Source organism: Morus notabilis, unplaced genomic scaffold (genome assembly GCF_000414095.1).
Source record: "Morus notabilis unplaced genomic scaffold, ASM41409v2 Scaffold1604, whole genome shotgun sequence".
Classification (NCBI taxonomy): Eukaryota; Viridiplantae; Streptophyta; class Magnoliopsida; order Rosales; family Moraceae; genus Morus; species Morus notabilis.
Genome location: NW_010361498.1, coordinates 45,141 through 59,609, shown reverse-complemented (window position 1 = coordinate 59,609; position 14,469 = coordinate 45,141). Strand labels below are relative to the sequence as shown.

Sequence of the window (14,469 nt, the reverse complement as noted above, 5' to 3'; positions counted from 1 at the left end):
TAACCATTATTTGAAATAAAATTTTAAGGCCACCATAGAAAATAACCTGAAGGTTACGAAAAATAACCTTACAAATTATGAAAAGATAACATGTAAGTTACGAAAGATAAATCTGCTGATTACGAAAAATAACTTTTAGATTATGAAAAGATAACATATAGGTTATTAATGGCATAAGATAAATTTACAATAGTGATATAAATAAAATAATGTTACTTTAATAATAACATTTTTAATTTTGTTAAATGAGAGAATTATTATAATATATGAGAAAATTATAGAATTAGATATTATTAATTTTCAAGTATTTAAGTCAATAATTTTTGTATTTTCGATGCAAAACAACTTGTGAAATAGAAATTGATGTCTTGGGCGTAGGTATAAAAGTATATAAAAGGCCTTACAAATATGTTACCAACTTCATTGAAAAATGACATTTTTTACTTAAATTTTCTTTTTACGGTTAGTAAAAAGATTTTTTTCACGTAAATTATTTTCTACCAATTATAAATAAATTATTTACATGATAAACTGTTTTTTACTTCAAATAATTTTAAAATTTGCAAGTTACTTAATTTTAAGATATATTCTTTCATGTGACGTATAAGAACCACAAACCTTGCAATGATATTGGTTTTTTGCTGGTTAAATTTCTCTGCAAAGAAGGGGCATACTTGAAATCATTTTTCAGTTGTAACATTTCTGGAAACTTGACCTTTGAAAGAATATATCTTAATGTCGAATAAACTATCCAATGGCGAATAAACTTGCATGATACGCGTCACGGCCACGTAAGAGCCAATGCCACAGCTGAACCTGAAATTCAAAGGAATTTTGAAGCATCGAGATCAAGGCACAAGCAAAAAATGATAAAAGATGGTGGCCGAAAAGAGAACCAACTCTCCACTGCATGGTGACGCTATAGGCAATCCATTTCTTACTTTTCCTTTCATGGCCAAGTCCGTCATTGCTCTTGCGATGCTCCTGAAAAGGCTACGGGGCAGATTGCGGCGTTTGAAAACGGCATTGACACTTGCCAATTCCATTGAATAATCAGGCAGCTGTTGAAAAATAACATGATAGCTCAATATTTGGAATACAAGAAAAAAAAAAAACATATTTAGGTTTTGCCAAATCTTTTTAGATAGATATGCACAAATACAAGACGATTGAAAAAAAAAAAAAAAAAAAAAAAAAAGAAGCATTCAGCAACTGAGCTTATCAAGAATGCGCAACCTGCAAAAAATACAAGCACACATAGATAGACATATACAGATACGCATACACAAATATATACATATATGAACACGGGATTGGAAATATAGCACACCCAATTCCATCACAATAGAGCTTTTGTTCTGTGACCAGCAACAGCAGTCCCCAACAGTGTGCTCTGTTTTTTTTTTTTTTTTTTCCTCCAGAGAGTGCATCTTTGAAAATACCTAATATGGTTCCGACACACAAGTACAAACCAAAGAGGTGTAAATATCCAGTACTCATCAAATAACATAAGATTGTTGAGAACCGAATGGAAGGGATCCCAGATGTATATTGATTTCATCAATAAACAAATCCATTCAAAACAATGAAATTCACGGTACATTCAAATGTAAAAGTAGGAATATAATGGTGTTTACCCCCAGTGTTCAACTTTAACCTTGGTTCTCACTATGCATGGTTGAATAAAAAAGGAAAGATGAGAATTGCGCATAAGACGTGTCGCTCATACAAAAGAACAGGCAGATTTGAGTTTGGTTATTATTAGGTTTATTGCAACTATAAATAGACTTACTATTTGTGTTTTATTGATGATTGTTACTGAATATACAGATTTCCTCTCTATTGTACTCTATTCTCTCTAAATCCTTATTCTTTTTCCCTAAATTCCTACTGCACCCACTGGGAAAAAGGAATGATAGACCTTCTCTTCTTCTCTATCTCTTTCTCTCTCTGTCTTTAATCTATCTATTCTTTTTCCCTAAATTCCTACTGCACCCACTGGGAAAAAGGAATGATAAACCTTCTCTTCTTCTCTATCTCTTTCTCTCTCTGTCTTTAATCTGGTCATGCCTTATTCTTATTCAGCAAAAACTACATGTACATGCATAAATATAAAACTCCTGCTCAATTATGTGCCGCTTTCTATATTTAATTTTATCAAAGTAATGATCAAAGCATTGTTAGACTAGAACATAAAAGCAGGTCAAACTCGATCTTTGTACAGTCTAATATTCTTGAAAACAGATCAGGCCTAATCCTTCAAAAGTAAAATACAAATTAATTTGTAGCATTGTAGACAGTTCTTGATCTCACCTCATTGAGAATTATTGTAAGGACGCCTCAAGCCTATAAGCATGAATACTTTTCAAAACATCAAGTGTTACATCATTAGGGAGTAATCCTTTCCGGATCATGTCCTTGAGAAGCATGATCGCTGCATCTATTCTTTTGACCTTTACATAACCATTAGCTAAGGTGTTATATGAAATGGTATTAGGAAGGACACCCGTTACTACCATCTGATCAAAGATGTCTTTTCCTTTATCCACTTCACCTTGACGACAGTATCCCTTAATCAAGGTGTTGTGAGTTATTGTATTAACCTCTTTACCATGTTCAATCATCGACTCAAACAATTTTTGAGCTTTGTCCATCAAACCTTCATTGCACAGAGCATTCATAACTATGTTCAGAGTTACAATATTAGGAAAAAATGTCTTGCTCACCATAATATCAAACAATCTCTTAGCTTCTTCCGATTTACTTGAATGGTACAATCCATCATGCAAAGAGTTGTTGGCGATGGCAGCAAGAAATAAACCTTTCTCTATCATCACTTCCGCGAGATAAAGTGCCTCTGTGGTTCTCCCTTCCTTGCACTGAGCATCCAAGATACAATTGAATGTAGCAATATTTGGAGAGATTCCATAACTAGTCATGTTTTCTAAGAATTGTATCGCTTCTTTCCATCGACCACACTTGCACAAAGTAGAAATCAAAGAATTGAATGTCAAAACATCAGGCTGTATATCTTTTCTAAGCATCATTTCAAATAGTGAAATAGCTTCCTGAAATTTCTCTTCCTTGCAAAGAGAATGAATTACCGAGGTGTAGATACGTACATTAGGCGGGACACCACTATCAAGCATGTCAAGCAGCAATCTTTTGGCGTCCTCAGACCGACCCAGCCTGCTTAACCCATGAATCATATAAGTCAAAGCAACAACATTAGGCACAACACCAAGGTTGATCATATTTCGAAACAAGCTCAAGGCCTCGTCTATTCGTCCTTTCTTATAAAGACCCTTCAAGATTGGACTAAAACACTCTACAGTGGGTTTAACCCTCTTATCTCGGCGCATCCGCTTAAGCAGCTCGAGCGCCTTCCAAGTTTCTCCAACGTTACAGAGCCCATTAATCATAGTCGCGTAAGTGATTTCATTACACAAGTGTTCCTCCTCTACTATTCGATTAAACAAATCCATCGCCACGACCATCGAGCCTTCCTTGCAAAGCCCGTGAAGCAGAGTACTCATTGTACGAGCATCCGGCTTAAGGCCGGTTTTAATCATAGTTGCGAAAACACAGAAACCCAAGTTTACTTTGTCCAAACAACACAGACATTTGATAACAATACTCAAAGTACCGACCTCAGGGCTAAAATGATCACAACCCATTATCTCTCTATACACATAAACAACAGTTGAACAACGTTTCATGTTGGAAAGTGAGCCAAGCAATTGATTTAGAGCCCAAATAGAAGGCATGGGTCGCATTTGAATCATGGAATTGAAGTAACCCAGAGCTTCTTCTACTGTTAGGTTTCTAGATTTACACCGTGTTTGGATCAATTTCTCCAAATGGGCAACAGAATTTTCACCGCTATATACTCTAGAAGCGTAAGAACGAAAACGGGTTGTGAAAATTCCGAAGAGAGAAAGGAAAGAAGGATTACCAGGAGTTCGTTTCGTCAGACTTTTGGTTTTCATCTCCGACGTCAGAAGCGAATGTTGGTGATTTTGGCTGTTGAATTGGAGAGCTCCAAAGAGCTTCCGAATTCATGACAGTTTTGCATTTGGAGAACGAGATTCAAAGAAAATCGTTAGGTTAAAGTCGTTAAAGTTTAGCCTCAAATCTCATTTTAATCCTTAAATTAGTAGTTCTTAAAATTTTATTCTATTAATTTAATGTTAAATATGTAATGAAATTTATAAATATTATAGACTTTAAATTAAAAACATTAAAGGCTAAAACAATATAAAATAATTAAGACGACCTAAAATTTTAACTGTTTTTAATTTTAGATTCTAATTTATACGGATTGTATTAAATTTTAACATCTAGTTGATATAATGACTAAAATTAACCAATTAAAACTTTAGAGATTATCAGTGTGACATATGAAAACTCAATGACTAAAATATGATTAAGTGTAAACTTTAGAGACCATTTGTGGAGTTGACCCAAAATCCTTCTAAGTAAATAGTAAATTTTAAAACCATTTGAAGTAAATAACAGTTTACCGTGTAAATAATATTAGAAAAATTATTTTGTCACATAAATTTTATGTTTACAACTAATAAAAAGATATTTTTCCATGTAACTAAAAAAACATTACTATGTAAATTATATTTTACCAATAGTAAATGGATAATTTACGTATTAAACTGTTATTTACTTTAAATAATTTTAAATTATGCTATTTACTTTTTTCGTTAAGTAAAATATGTTATTTGCTACAATTTTTCTATTATCATTTTTTCCCAATTTTTCTTTACTTATTTTATCTTTTCTTTTTGCTTCTTCTCTTTTTTTTTTGACGATTTGTATAATCGTTGTTTTAAACCATCATGCACGCAAAACGCGCAATTTTGACTAGTTATTATTTTTTTATTATATAAAAAAGTGAGAATAAAAAATTTAAGATTAATTACAAAAATTCTCCTTAAATTATGTTTTTTTTGTAATATTTTATTCTCTGATCTTTAAAAGAGGGCTCAAACCCTTAGGGTCATTACCTACATTTATTTTTCACATCTATTGTGGTACTACTTAAACTCTACTTGCAATATACGTAGTGAGTAATCTGTGTGTTAAGTTTTAATTACTATGTCATTATTAAAAACATATAAAATAAGAATATAAAATCCAAAATAGAAAAAAGTATTAGAAAAAAAGGGGGTTAAAACATGACTAAGATGAAGAAATAAATAAGTTTTAGGGCAAAAGGAATCAAATGAAAAAAATAAATAAATCTATAAGACAAAAAATAATTAAAAAAAGAGGTAAAAATGACCAAAATGAAGAAATAGATAAGTATTAAGGCAAAAGAAACCAAAACGAAAAAAAAAATAAAGGGTGCATTTAGAACTCATTCTAAAATGATTTTGTTATCTGTATGAAAATGGAAATGAAAATGTTTTCAATCTCAGACAGAAATCATTTTTGAAAATGCATTTGGTAGTTTTATTATGAGATTGTTTTCGATATAAGAAAAAACAGGAATGTCATTTGGTAATTCATTTATACTGATTCTAAAACTTTTCTTATTAAATCTTTCTTTGTTCCCCATGGGAACCTTCTGGATTGTTTTCGATATAAGAAAAAACAGGAATGTCATTTGGTAATTCATTTCTACTGATTCTAAAACTTTTCTTATTAAATCTTTCTTTGTTCCCCATGGGAACCTTCTCGTGTTATATTCCTAATTTCCACTTCTTTCCCTCTCCACATAACATTCTTTCACCCAAAAAAAAAATCCCTGCGTACTCTTCTCCTTCAATGGATTTCTTCAAGTCCATCTTTTCTCCTTCAATGGATTTCTTCAATCCATCTTTTCTCCTTTAATGGATTTCTTCAAGTCCGTCTTCACCGACGAACCCTTGGAGCCTTCTGACTCTGACCCGCCTACCGCAAGGATCTCGATGAGTTTGGATCCGACATGAGGATGGAGACGGCGGTGATCAGCGACGCCTCCTCATGCGCCGTCAAGGACCTCCCGGTGTCACTCGAGATCGGCACCACCGTCACTCAGGAGTCACTCGAATCGGTCAGCCAAGCGATCGACGACATCAGAAGCTCCGTTTGGAAATCGGCGGCCGAGATCATTTCTCAAGGCATGCATTCACTTTTGGCCGCCGTCAATGAAGACTTTGACGCTTTTGGCCAGCCGAGACAACTTGTTACGAACAGTGTTAATCATGAGAAAAAGGTTTAGATTTGGTGAGGTTCGAGCAAATAGTGAGGAGAAAATGAAAACGGGAAAAGGAAAACGACTCAAATTCGTTTTCAGAAATTGCGTGATTTTGTGAGAAAGGTCAAAAACGTTTTCAGTTTATTTTTGGTTGAAGATTGCTCCAAACGCAATTCTCAGATGATTTCTATTTTTTCTCATCGAAAAACGGGAAAAACGTTTTCAGAATGGATTCCAAACAGACAAGAAATTTCATGACAAAACAAAAAAAAAAGTAAAAAAGATGACCAAAATGAAGAAATAAATAGTTTTGGGTAAAAGGAAAGAAATAAATAGTTTTAGAACAAAAAAGAACCAAAACGAAAAAATAAAATTTCCAGGGTAAAAATAAATAAAATATTAAAAAATGACCAGAATGAAGAAATGAATAGATTTTAGAACAATAAGAACCAAAATAAAAAAATAAAATAAAATTTGAAGACAAAAAAAGGTCAAAAAAAGACCGAGGATGTTTGGTAGAGGGATTCGTTCCCTGATTCGAATCATGATTCATGGTTCGCTACAGTATTTTTTCTCATAAAAAATTCACGTAAATCGAAAATAATTTGAATCACATGGTTTGAATCATCCAACCAAACGTCTTGTAAAATGAAAAAGAAATAAGTTTTAGAGTAAACAAAATATAAAAAAAGACTTTAAAAAGAAAAAAAAAAAAAAAGGGGGTGCCATTCAACTAAACGTGGAGAAGTGTCATACATTTTTATATATAGAAATAAATAAGTTAGTAAGTAAGTAATCAAAACGAAAAAAATATATTATTCAGGGTAAAAAAAAAAAAGGCTAACAAAGACTAAAATGAAGAAATAAATAAATTTTAAGGTAAAAAAATAAAATGAAAAAATAAAATTTCAAGACAAAAAGTAAAAAAAAAAGGTAAAAATAAAATAAAAAATAAATAAATTTGAAGGTAAAAATAAAAAAAATAATAAAAGGAATGAACTGAAAAAGGAGAAGGGTTGTCATTTCAATCAAAACGTTACCGTTTTAGTTGTAATGGCAAAGAACACTTTTAATATATGGATAGATTAAGGCATCGTTCATTTCACCAATTCGAGTTTTTAATTTCAATTTTGCTACAGTTAAAAATTCTCATAAAAAGTCACATTTAACTATTTTTGCTACAGTGAAAAGCTCTCACATAAAATCACATCTTAACTCGAATTAAAAACTTAAATCTACGAACTGAACGAGGCCTAAAGGACCCAAAAAAATAGTGAAGTAGGGACACATAAGAGAAAAATAATGCAACACGTGCAAATTAGAAAAATGACATTTATAAAAAAAATAATGGTTGAGAAGATCATGAAAAAATAAAATATTCAAGTAGGGGCGTATATATAGAGAATTATTTTAGTGAGGCGTTCCAAAAGAATTGTGAGAATAATCTTTTGCGTAATAATATTTCATAGTACCACCGGAAAGAAATATCTAAATAAGATCACATTCGGACAAAAAAATACTTTATTCATGGGAAATGAGAGGAAAAAAGTTAAAAAAAATGGGCAAGAAGGAAAAATAAAAATTCCAGAAAAAAAAGTAAAAGGAAAAAGAAAATATGGAAAGAAAGAAAACCCAAAAGGAAAGATTTAGGGCACGTTTAAAACTCGTTCTAAAATAATTTTATTTTTTGTATGAAAATGAAAACGTTTTCAATCTCATACATAAATTATTTTTGAAAATGCGTTTGGTAGTTTTATCAATAGATTATTTTCAGTGTAAAAAAACCCATTAATATATCTCTTTCTCTCTCTGTGCTCAAGAGAAAAGAAAACGAAAATAAAAAATGAAAAACGACTAAAAGTCATTTTTCATTTTTCTCTCATTTTACACTAAACTAAAAAATCATTTTCATTTCCGTTTGTTGTCTTTATTGTACCAAACGCCGTTTTGAAAATATTTTCATTTTTTCTTTCTCAAAAAACGTGAAAAATAAAAACAGAATCAATTCTAAACACGGCCTTAATCTTTTAGGGGAGGAAAGCAAAAGAAAAAACAAAAGAGAAAGGAAAAAAGAAAAACAAAGAGTGGGATCAAAACACAAGTTTCAACTAAAACTTGGGTTATATCCCTTCCCTTGTCCTCCATTGAGAAATAGAAATGACTAATCCTGAGGTAAAGAGTTGAGAAACTCAACACCACTATTTTTGAACAACTTAGAGTCAGGCGCACTACTACGGATATGAAAATAATATAACAAATTAGATTCAATTATCAATTGTTCCTATCAAAAATAGGATTGGTTACGGACATAGTTTCATAAAACCATGCGATTTTTATGATCTAAATAAAACAGATTTTACATGAAGAAAATTTGTCTTAGCATGTTTTATTTGATATGGGTAGGAGAAGAACCGAACTCGGTATTCTTAAGAGAGAGAGAGAGAGAGAGAAATTAGAACCAAGTCAAGATAATACACGCGCATTTCAACCGAATACGCGTTTTGGTCGAAATACTCTAGCTCCGCTACAATAGGCGTTTTTATGCCTTATTATTATGTATAGATAAATTAGTTTGGTTATTATCTTTGAATTTTTTTGTTTTGGAAGTTTTTCTATGATTAGAACAAATAAATTACTAGTAGTTCTTTATTTTTAACCGTTAAATTTGTATAAAAAATAATATATTTTGTATTCTTTTTTAATTTAATGTGAGTTTGACATGATTCAACGGTTAAAAATTGACACTAATAATAAATTAGACCTATCAAAAAAATTTAACCTATTAATATATTAAGGTATCATAACGTATAGAGAAGGTATCTCTTTATTTTTTTAAAATATCTTTGACGTTTTATTTACTGAAGTACGGATGGGCGCCAGTTTGTCGGCACTTAAAAACCCTCATTAAAAAACTGGGTTTAGAAAAAAAAAAAAAAAAAAAAGAAGCTAAATCTCATTTAATTAATTTATTAACAACCGTCTCATATCAAAATTCAAAGGCCTTTTGGAAAAGTGCACCGTATCTTTGTTGGACGACAGGTATTTTATTTTATATTTTTTCCAAACTTTTGCCAATATAATAAGCCTTTATGTCGACATTTTCAAATTTGCTACTCGGTTGGTGCGGTATTAATAATTTCTAGCTGTGCATTGATGTGACACTCAAATTGATTAATGCTAGGAAATAAGAGTTACACAATTGAGCGTTTTGATTTGATATTTTAAGAACCCAGCCAACAAAAAAAAAAAAAAAAGACAAAAAACAAAAAAAAAAAAAAAAAGAGCTAAAACAAGTAGCTATTTCCTTTTTCTTTTCATGGACTTTCTTCAGTGTTTTATTTTTTATTTTTGAGAATGTCAGTATTTTGTATATTTTTATAATTTAACGTGATTTTAATTAAATTTAATGATAAAAAAATAGAGACTATGAGTATTTTTAAAAATAATGGAACACCAAAAAACTCTTTCTTTTCAACTGAAAACTAATTTCTCTAAAAGCTTCATAAAACCCCAAAACATACAACTTCAACAACACATTATTACCATTGTATGCCTAAGTTAAGTTTTTTGTCCGTTAGATCTGTATAATATACGTAAAAGTAAAAAAATATGTAAATCTAACGGTTAAAAAAATTAATTTATTGATACGTTATGTGTATTATAAAATTTCTCTAAAAAGAAATAAAAATAGAAAAATTCAGCATTTTTTATAAAAAAAAAAAAGAAAAAAACAGAAAAATTCAGCATCGTACAATGTTTGATGAATAGATATTATAGAGCAACGGTAATATTTTAACAAATTCAAAGTTCGGACTTTGGGATTAGAAACTTTCCGCACGTCAATGATATGTCCCCACGTTATGGTACGCGTGCGTTTTTTTATTTTTTTTATTTTTTGCTTTTCAGTAGAAAAACGTACACATTAACGTATAATTAGCACCAATAAGAATGAAAATATCCCCAATTTTTATTTTGTTTGCACTTTTTCATAGTTTTAACCTTTTCTCTATATTTTTTAAACTACAGATGTAAGATTTAAATTTAAAAAATATATTTAATTTTTTTTCCTAAAAATGTGCTCTATGATTTAAAAGGCAATACATAATACAAAACCCAACCCCCCACAACTCCCTCCTACTGTAAAAAAAAAAAAAATGACTTTTTAACAAAATCTATACAATAGATTAAGCACACACATGGTTATTTGTCTAAGGATATTCTTATCTTTTTTGCTTTGTTAATTTGTTCAGAAAATATGAGAGAGATAAAATTGAAACTTTTTTTTCAAATTCAAAAATCATCTGCAATTTTTTTCCCTAAAAAGTGTTTATAACTTTTAAAAACAAAAGGATAAATTGATAAAATAAAATTAAAGCCGTATATTTATATTATCAATCCTGTGTATTAAATGTCTAGTTATGTAATTAGTCTTTATTATTATAGTTTAAAAGAATGAAATATGTAGAAATTAAAGCATCTTGCGTTAAAAATTATTTAAGTATTCTCTTCTTAAATTTTGACATTTATCGATTGCAATATATCACATATTATCTTATCTTATCTTATACATATAAAAGTGACAATAGGTGCTTGTCTTTAGGATGAAGCAATTCGTCCCTTAAACGAGTGGGACGAAACCTTAATGAGACGTTTGGTTCGTGGATTAAAATCATGAGATTATAATCATTTTCGATTTATGTGTATTTTATATGAAAAAAATATTATAGCGAACCATGAATCATATGCAATATATCACATATTATCTTATCTTATCTTATACATATAAAAGTGACAATAGGTGCTTGTCTTTAGGATGAAGCAATTCGTCCCTTAAACGAGTGGGACGAAACCTTAATGAGACGTTTGGTTTGTGGATTAAAATCATGAGATTATAATCATTTTCGATTTATGTGTATTTTATATGAAAAAAATATTATAGCGAACCATGAATCATGATTTGAATCAGAGTACGAATCCTCTTATCAAACGTCACATAAATTTTTATGCTTTGACTACTCAGATAATATATTTTAAACTGGCAAAGTATTAATAGTACCAAAAGTAACAAAATAGTATCCCAGGAAAAAATATTATTTTAATAGTACCAAAATAGGGAAGGGAAAATAAAAGACAAGATACGGATTATAATTTTTTTTATCTAAATTAATCAAAGTGAGTAAAAAAAATCTTATTTTCACGAGCACTACCAAATTTATTATTATTAATTTTTTAAAGATTTCACGAGCTTCCTAATGTTTCTAAAACTAGCTTTATCTTGGGCGGAGTGTTTCATATAAAATAATTGCTATACAAATTGTTTAAAAAAAAAAAAAAAACAGAAGACACAAAACCAATGAAAGTAAAAGCATGAAAATATTTGAAGTAAACGACGGATAAAAAATTATAACTTATTTTTTTGTGTTTTAAATTAATTTTATTTTATTTTGTTTATTGTGTTTGTTATTTAATTCAGTGTGGTTTTATTATATTTTAACTTATTTTTATTTAATTATATTTTTCATTCTAATTATTTATGGTATTTTATCTGAGCAGGATAAAAAATTTAAAGCAATACGGTATTAAAACGAACAAAATCAGACAACAAATCAACACTCTTTTTTTAGTCTTTGTATAGTTTTAGTGTTAAACATGCGCTACGCGCATGAGATTAATTTAAAACAACAGCTTTATAAATTGGTTTTAAAAAAATAAAAAAAAATAAGACATAAAAGAAATGAAAATAATATCAGGGAAAAAATCTTAAGCAAAAATAAAGGAAAAAGTTTTAACTTATTTTGTTATGTTTTAAATTAATCTATTTTATTTTGTTTAAATTTTTTTTTTTTTTTTACATTGGTGCAATTTTAGTTTATTTTATTATATGTTTGTTTAATTTCATTTTATTATTGAAAGTATTTTTATGTGAGTAGTATTAAAAATTTGATACAGGTGCTAAAATAGACAATATAATCAATTCAAAAAAAATAAATAAATAATAACAAATAATAATAAAAAATAACCATGAAAATATTTTGAGCCGTCGAATAAAAAATTCCAACAACTCATATTGGCGTATGACCTACACGCGCAAAGTGACACGCGTCCAGGGGGTGAAAGGGGAGAAGCGTGTCAGTTGGCGTAGCAGGCGGGCCCCGCCACTTTCTCCTTCAACCAATCAAAGGTGACACATGACAGCTGCAGTCGGCCACTATCTGAGCTATGCGGGATTCTGCATTGCATTCTTTCGTGAGCTCGTTTCTCTCCTCTTATGCATGCTGGCACGTGGCCTGTAATTTGTGTGAACTAATCAAAACTTGCCACGTCTACTTAAGCGAGCAACCAATTGGCATGCGACGCCTGATTTTTTTTTAGAGCTTTTCACTGTAGCAGAAAAGTTAGATGTGACATTTTCTGATAACTTTTAACTGTAAAAATATAGAACTGAAAACTCAAATCCGCGAAATGAACGAGGCGTCAGTTAGTCCAACCCCACCTGGTTACTTTCTCAAAAAAAAAAAAAAACTATTTCGTTCAAAACCTCAAAAAAAAAAACCCGTTCTTCTTTAGAGGTATGTATGGATGGATACGTTTAAAAAAATCCACTATAATACAGTTGCGCGTGAGAATCTTTTTAAATTTTTTTTATAATAATAAATCTTTTTTTTTAATGAGCAATTCAAACACGGGAGTTATGTAAACTTTAAAGGCTCATGTATTTCGTACATTTAAATCTATAATTTTAATTATGTTATAATATTTTTTTTCCATAAAAATTTAAAATTTAAATGTTAAAATTAAGAATCATAAATTTAAATGTATAAATAAAATGAGCCCTTATCAATTCTCTACCTCTTATTGGTGAGGTGTAATTTGAAAGTTAATGCAAACAAATCTTTTTCATTTACATGTACAAAAACGAATCTCTTTTATATTTATACAAAATAAGTAGTTTTTCTTGTAAGATCAGAAAAATAAAATTATTGATAGTTTTATTTTTTTAAGTTATTTTTAATCGTTAGATCTACATTAAAAACTTTTTGTTATGCATATTTTTTAACATAATTTAATTTTAATAAGAACTAATAGTTAGAAAAATAATCTTATCAGTAGGATGACCCACCAGAAAAACTCTCTGTAAAATATGCTATGACGTTTATAAGAACGCCAACTTCAATTTAAGGGCCGTTTAGTTTAATGATTCGAGTTGAAATGTGACAGTATGTGAGAGCGTTTTATTGTAGCATAAAAGTTAAATGTGATTATTTTTTAGAGCTTTTTATTGTAACAAAACTTAAATTTTAAACTGTAAAATAAACGAGGTCTTAGTTGAAGAAGTTCTTGGGAGTCCACAAATTTCAGTTACCAAGAAAAAAAAGTTCGACACTAAAGGCGATGAATCTTGATAAACTTGTCTTCTCTCACCATAGTGAATGGATAGAAGAAATATCACATTTTTCTCCTACAAAAATGAAGAAATATCATTCTATTTTTTTAAAAAAAACAACAAGATACCATCACTATTAAGCATCATCAATAACATAAAAAAAAAAAAAAAACTTATCTGCACATCTCGGATTACGAATTGAATTAATTTTTTAATTATTAAATTCATGTATATTTATATTAAAAATTTACAAACCTGTAGAAGTGCTTATACTTTAAATCCAACAGTAAAAAACGTTTAGAAGACGTTTGGTTCATGGATTAGAATCATGTGATTAGAACTATTTTCGATTTACGGGCCCGTTTGGTTTGAGGATCCAGGACAAGATTAAAATCATGTGTTGAAAACATGTTTGGTGTCGTATGGATTGGAGTCATGGACTTGAGTTAAGGTTCATTTTTTGGGTCCTGATTTTTGAATCAGGACCCCTCTGATTCAGCCCAAGACTTCAGTCTTTGTACAGTAATTTCACTGTGCTTAAAGCAGTTAATCCTTGTGGCCTTTTCCGCATCTCAGCACTATCATTTGCAGAGTGACTTTTTAACAAAGGTGTACATGGATGTAGAATTGTAGATAATGTTGTTATTTTCTTTTTTAGTAGTTTGGTTAGCAATATAATATTTCTCACATTTTTAATATATGCTTGGCTTGTTATATAATTTCATTCACATTTTTTCCATTTATTTCTCACTTAGTTTGTAATAATTTTGAGTTAAATTATTTGCATAATTTTTTTTTTAGTACTTCATTTTTTTAATTATATAACGAATTATATATATTTTTTAAATTACATGTAACGAATTATATTTATTACATAATTTTTTAAATTACA

At 29.6% G+C, this 14,469-nt stretch overlaps 1 protein-coding gene across 5 annotated transcripts; it reads right to left on the bottom strand.

Annotated features, from left to right (window-relative positions):
* Positions 1 to 656: 656 nt before the first annotated feature.
* LOC21411168 (pentatricopeptide repeat-containing protein At1g62720) lies at positions 657 to 4,107 on the bottom strand. 5 transcript variants are annotated; one of them, XM_024166611.1, is made up of 4 exons: positions 3,123 to 4,107; positions 2,727 to 2,978; positions 901 to 1,061; positions 657 to 816 (listed from the first exon to the last, which is right to left on the bottom strand). In XM_024166611.1, the coding sequence occupies exons 1-4, from the start codon at positions 3,987 to 3,989 to the stop codon at positions 681 to 683; spliced, it is 1,416 nt and encodes a 471-aa protein (XP_024022379.1). In that variant the 5' UTR covers positions 3,990 to 4,107; the 3' UTR covers positions 657 to 680. The 5 variants fall into 5 exon arrangements, with proteins under 5 accessions (XP_024022379.1, XP_024022380.1, XP_024022381.1 ...); XM_024166612.1 differs by having other exon boundaries at positions 662 to 816; positions 942 to 1,061; XM_024166613.1 differs by lacking the exon at positions 657 to 816 and adding an exon at positions 1,331 to 1,442 and having other exon boundaries at positions 993 to 1,061.
* Positions 4,108 to 14,469: the final 10,362 nt, after the last annotated feature.

Excerpts from the sequence above, each read along its gene's own strand:
- LOC21411168 (XM_024166610.1), bottom strand. The coding sequence starts at position 3,989 with ATGAAAACCAAAAGTCTGACGAAACGAACTCCTGGTAATCCTTCTTTC. Across the intron at positions 2,979-3,122 it reads ATAGTGGTGTCCCGCCTAAT|TGTGGTCGATGGAAAGAAGC; the intron begins GTACGTATCTAC and ends ACTTTGTGCAAG.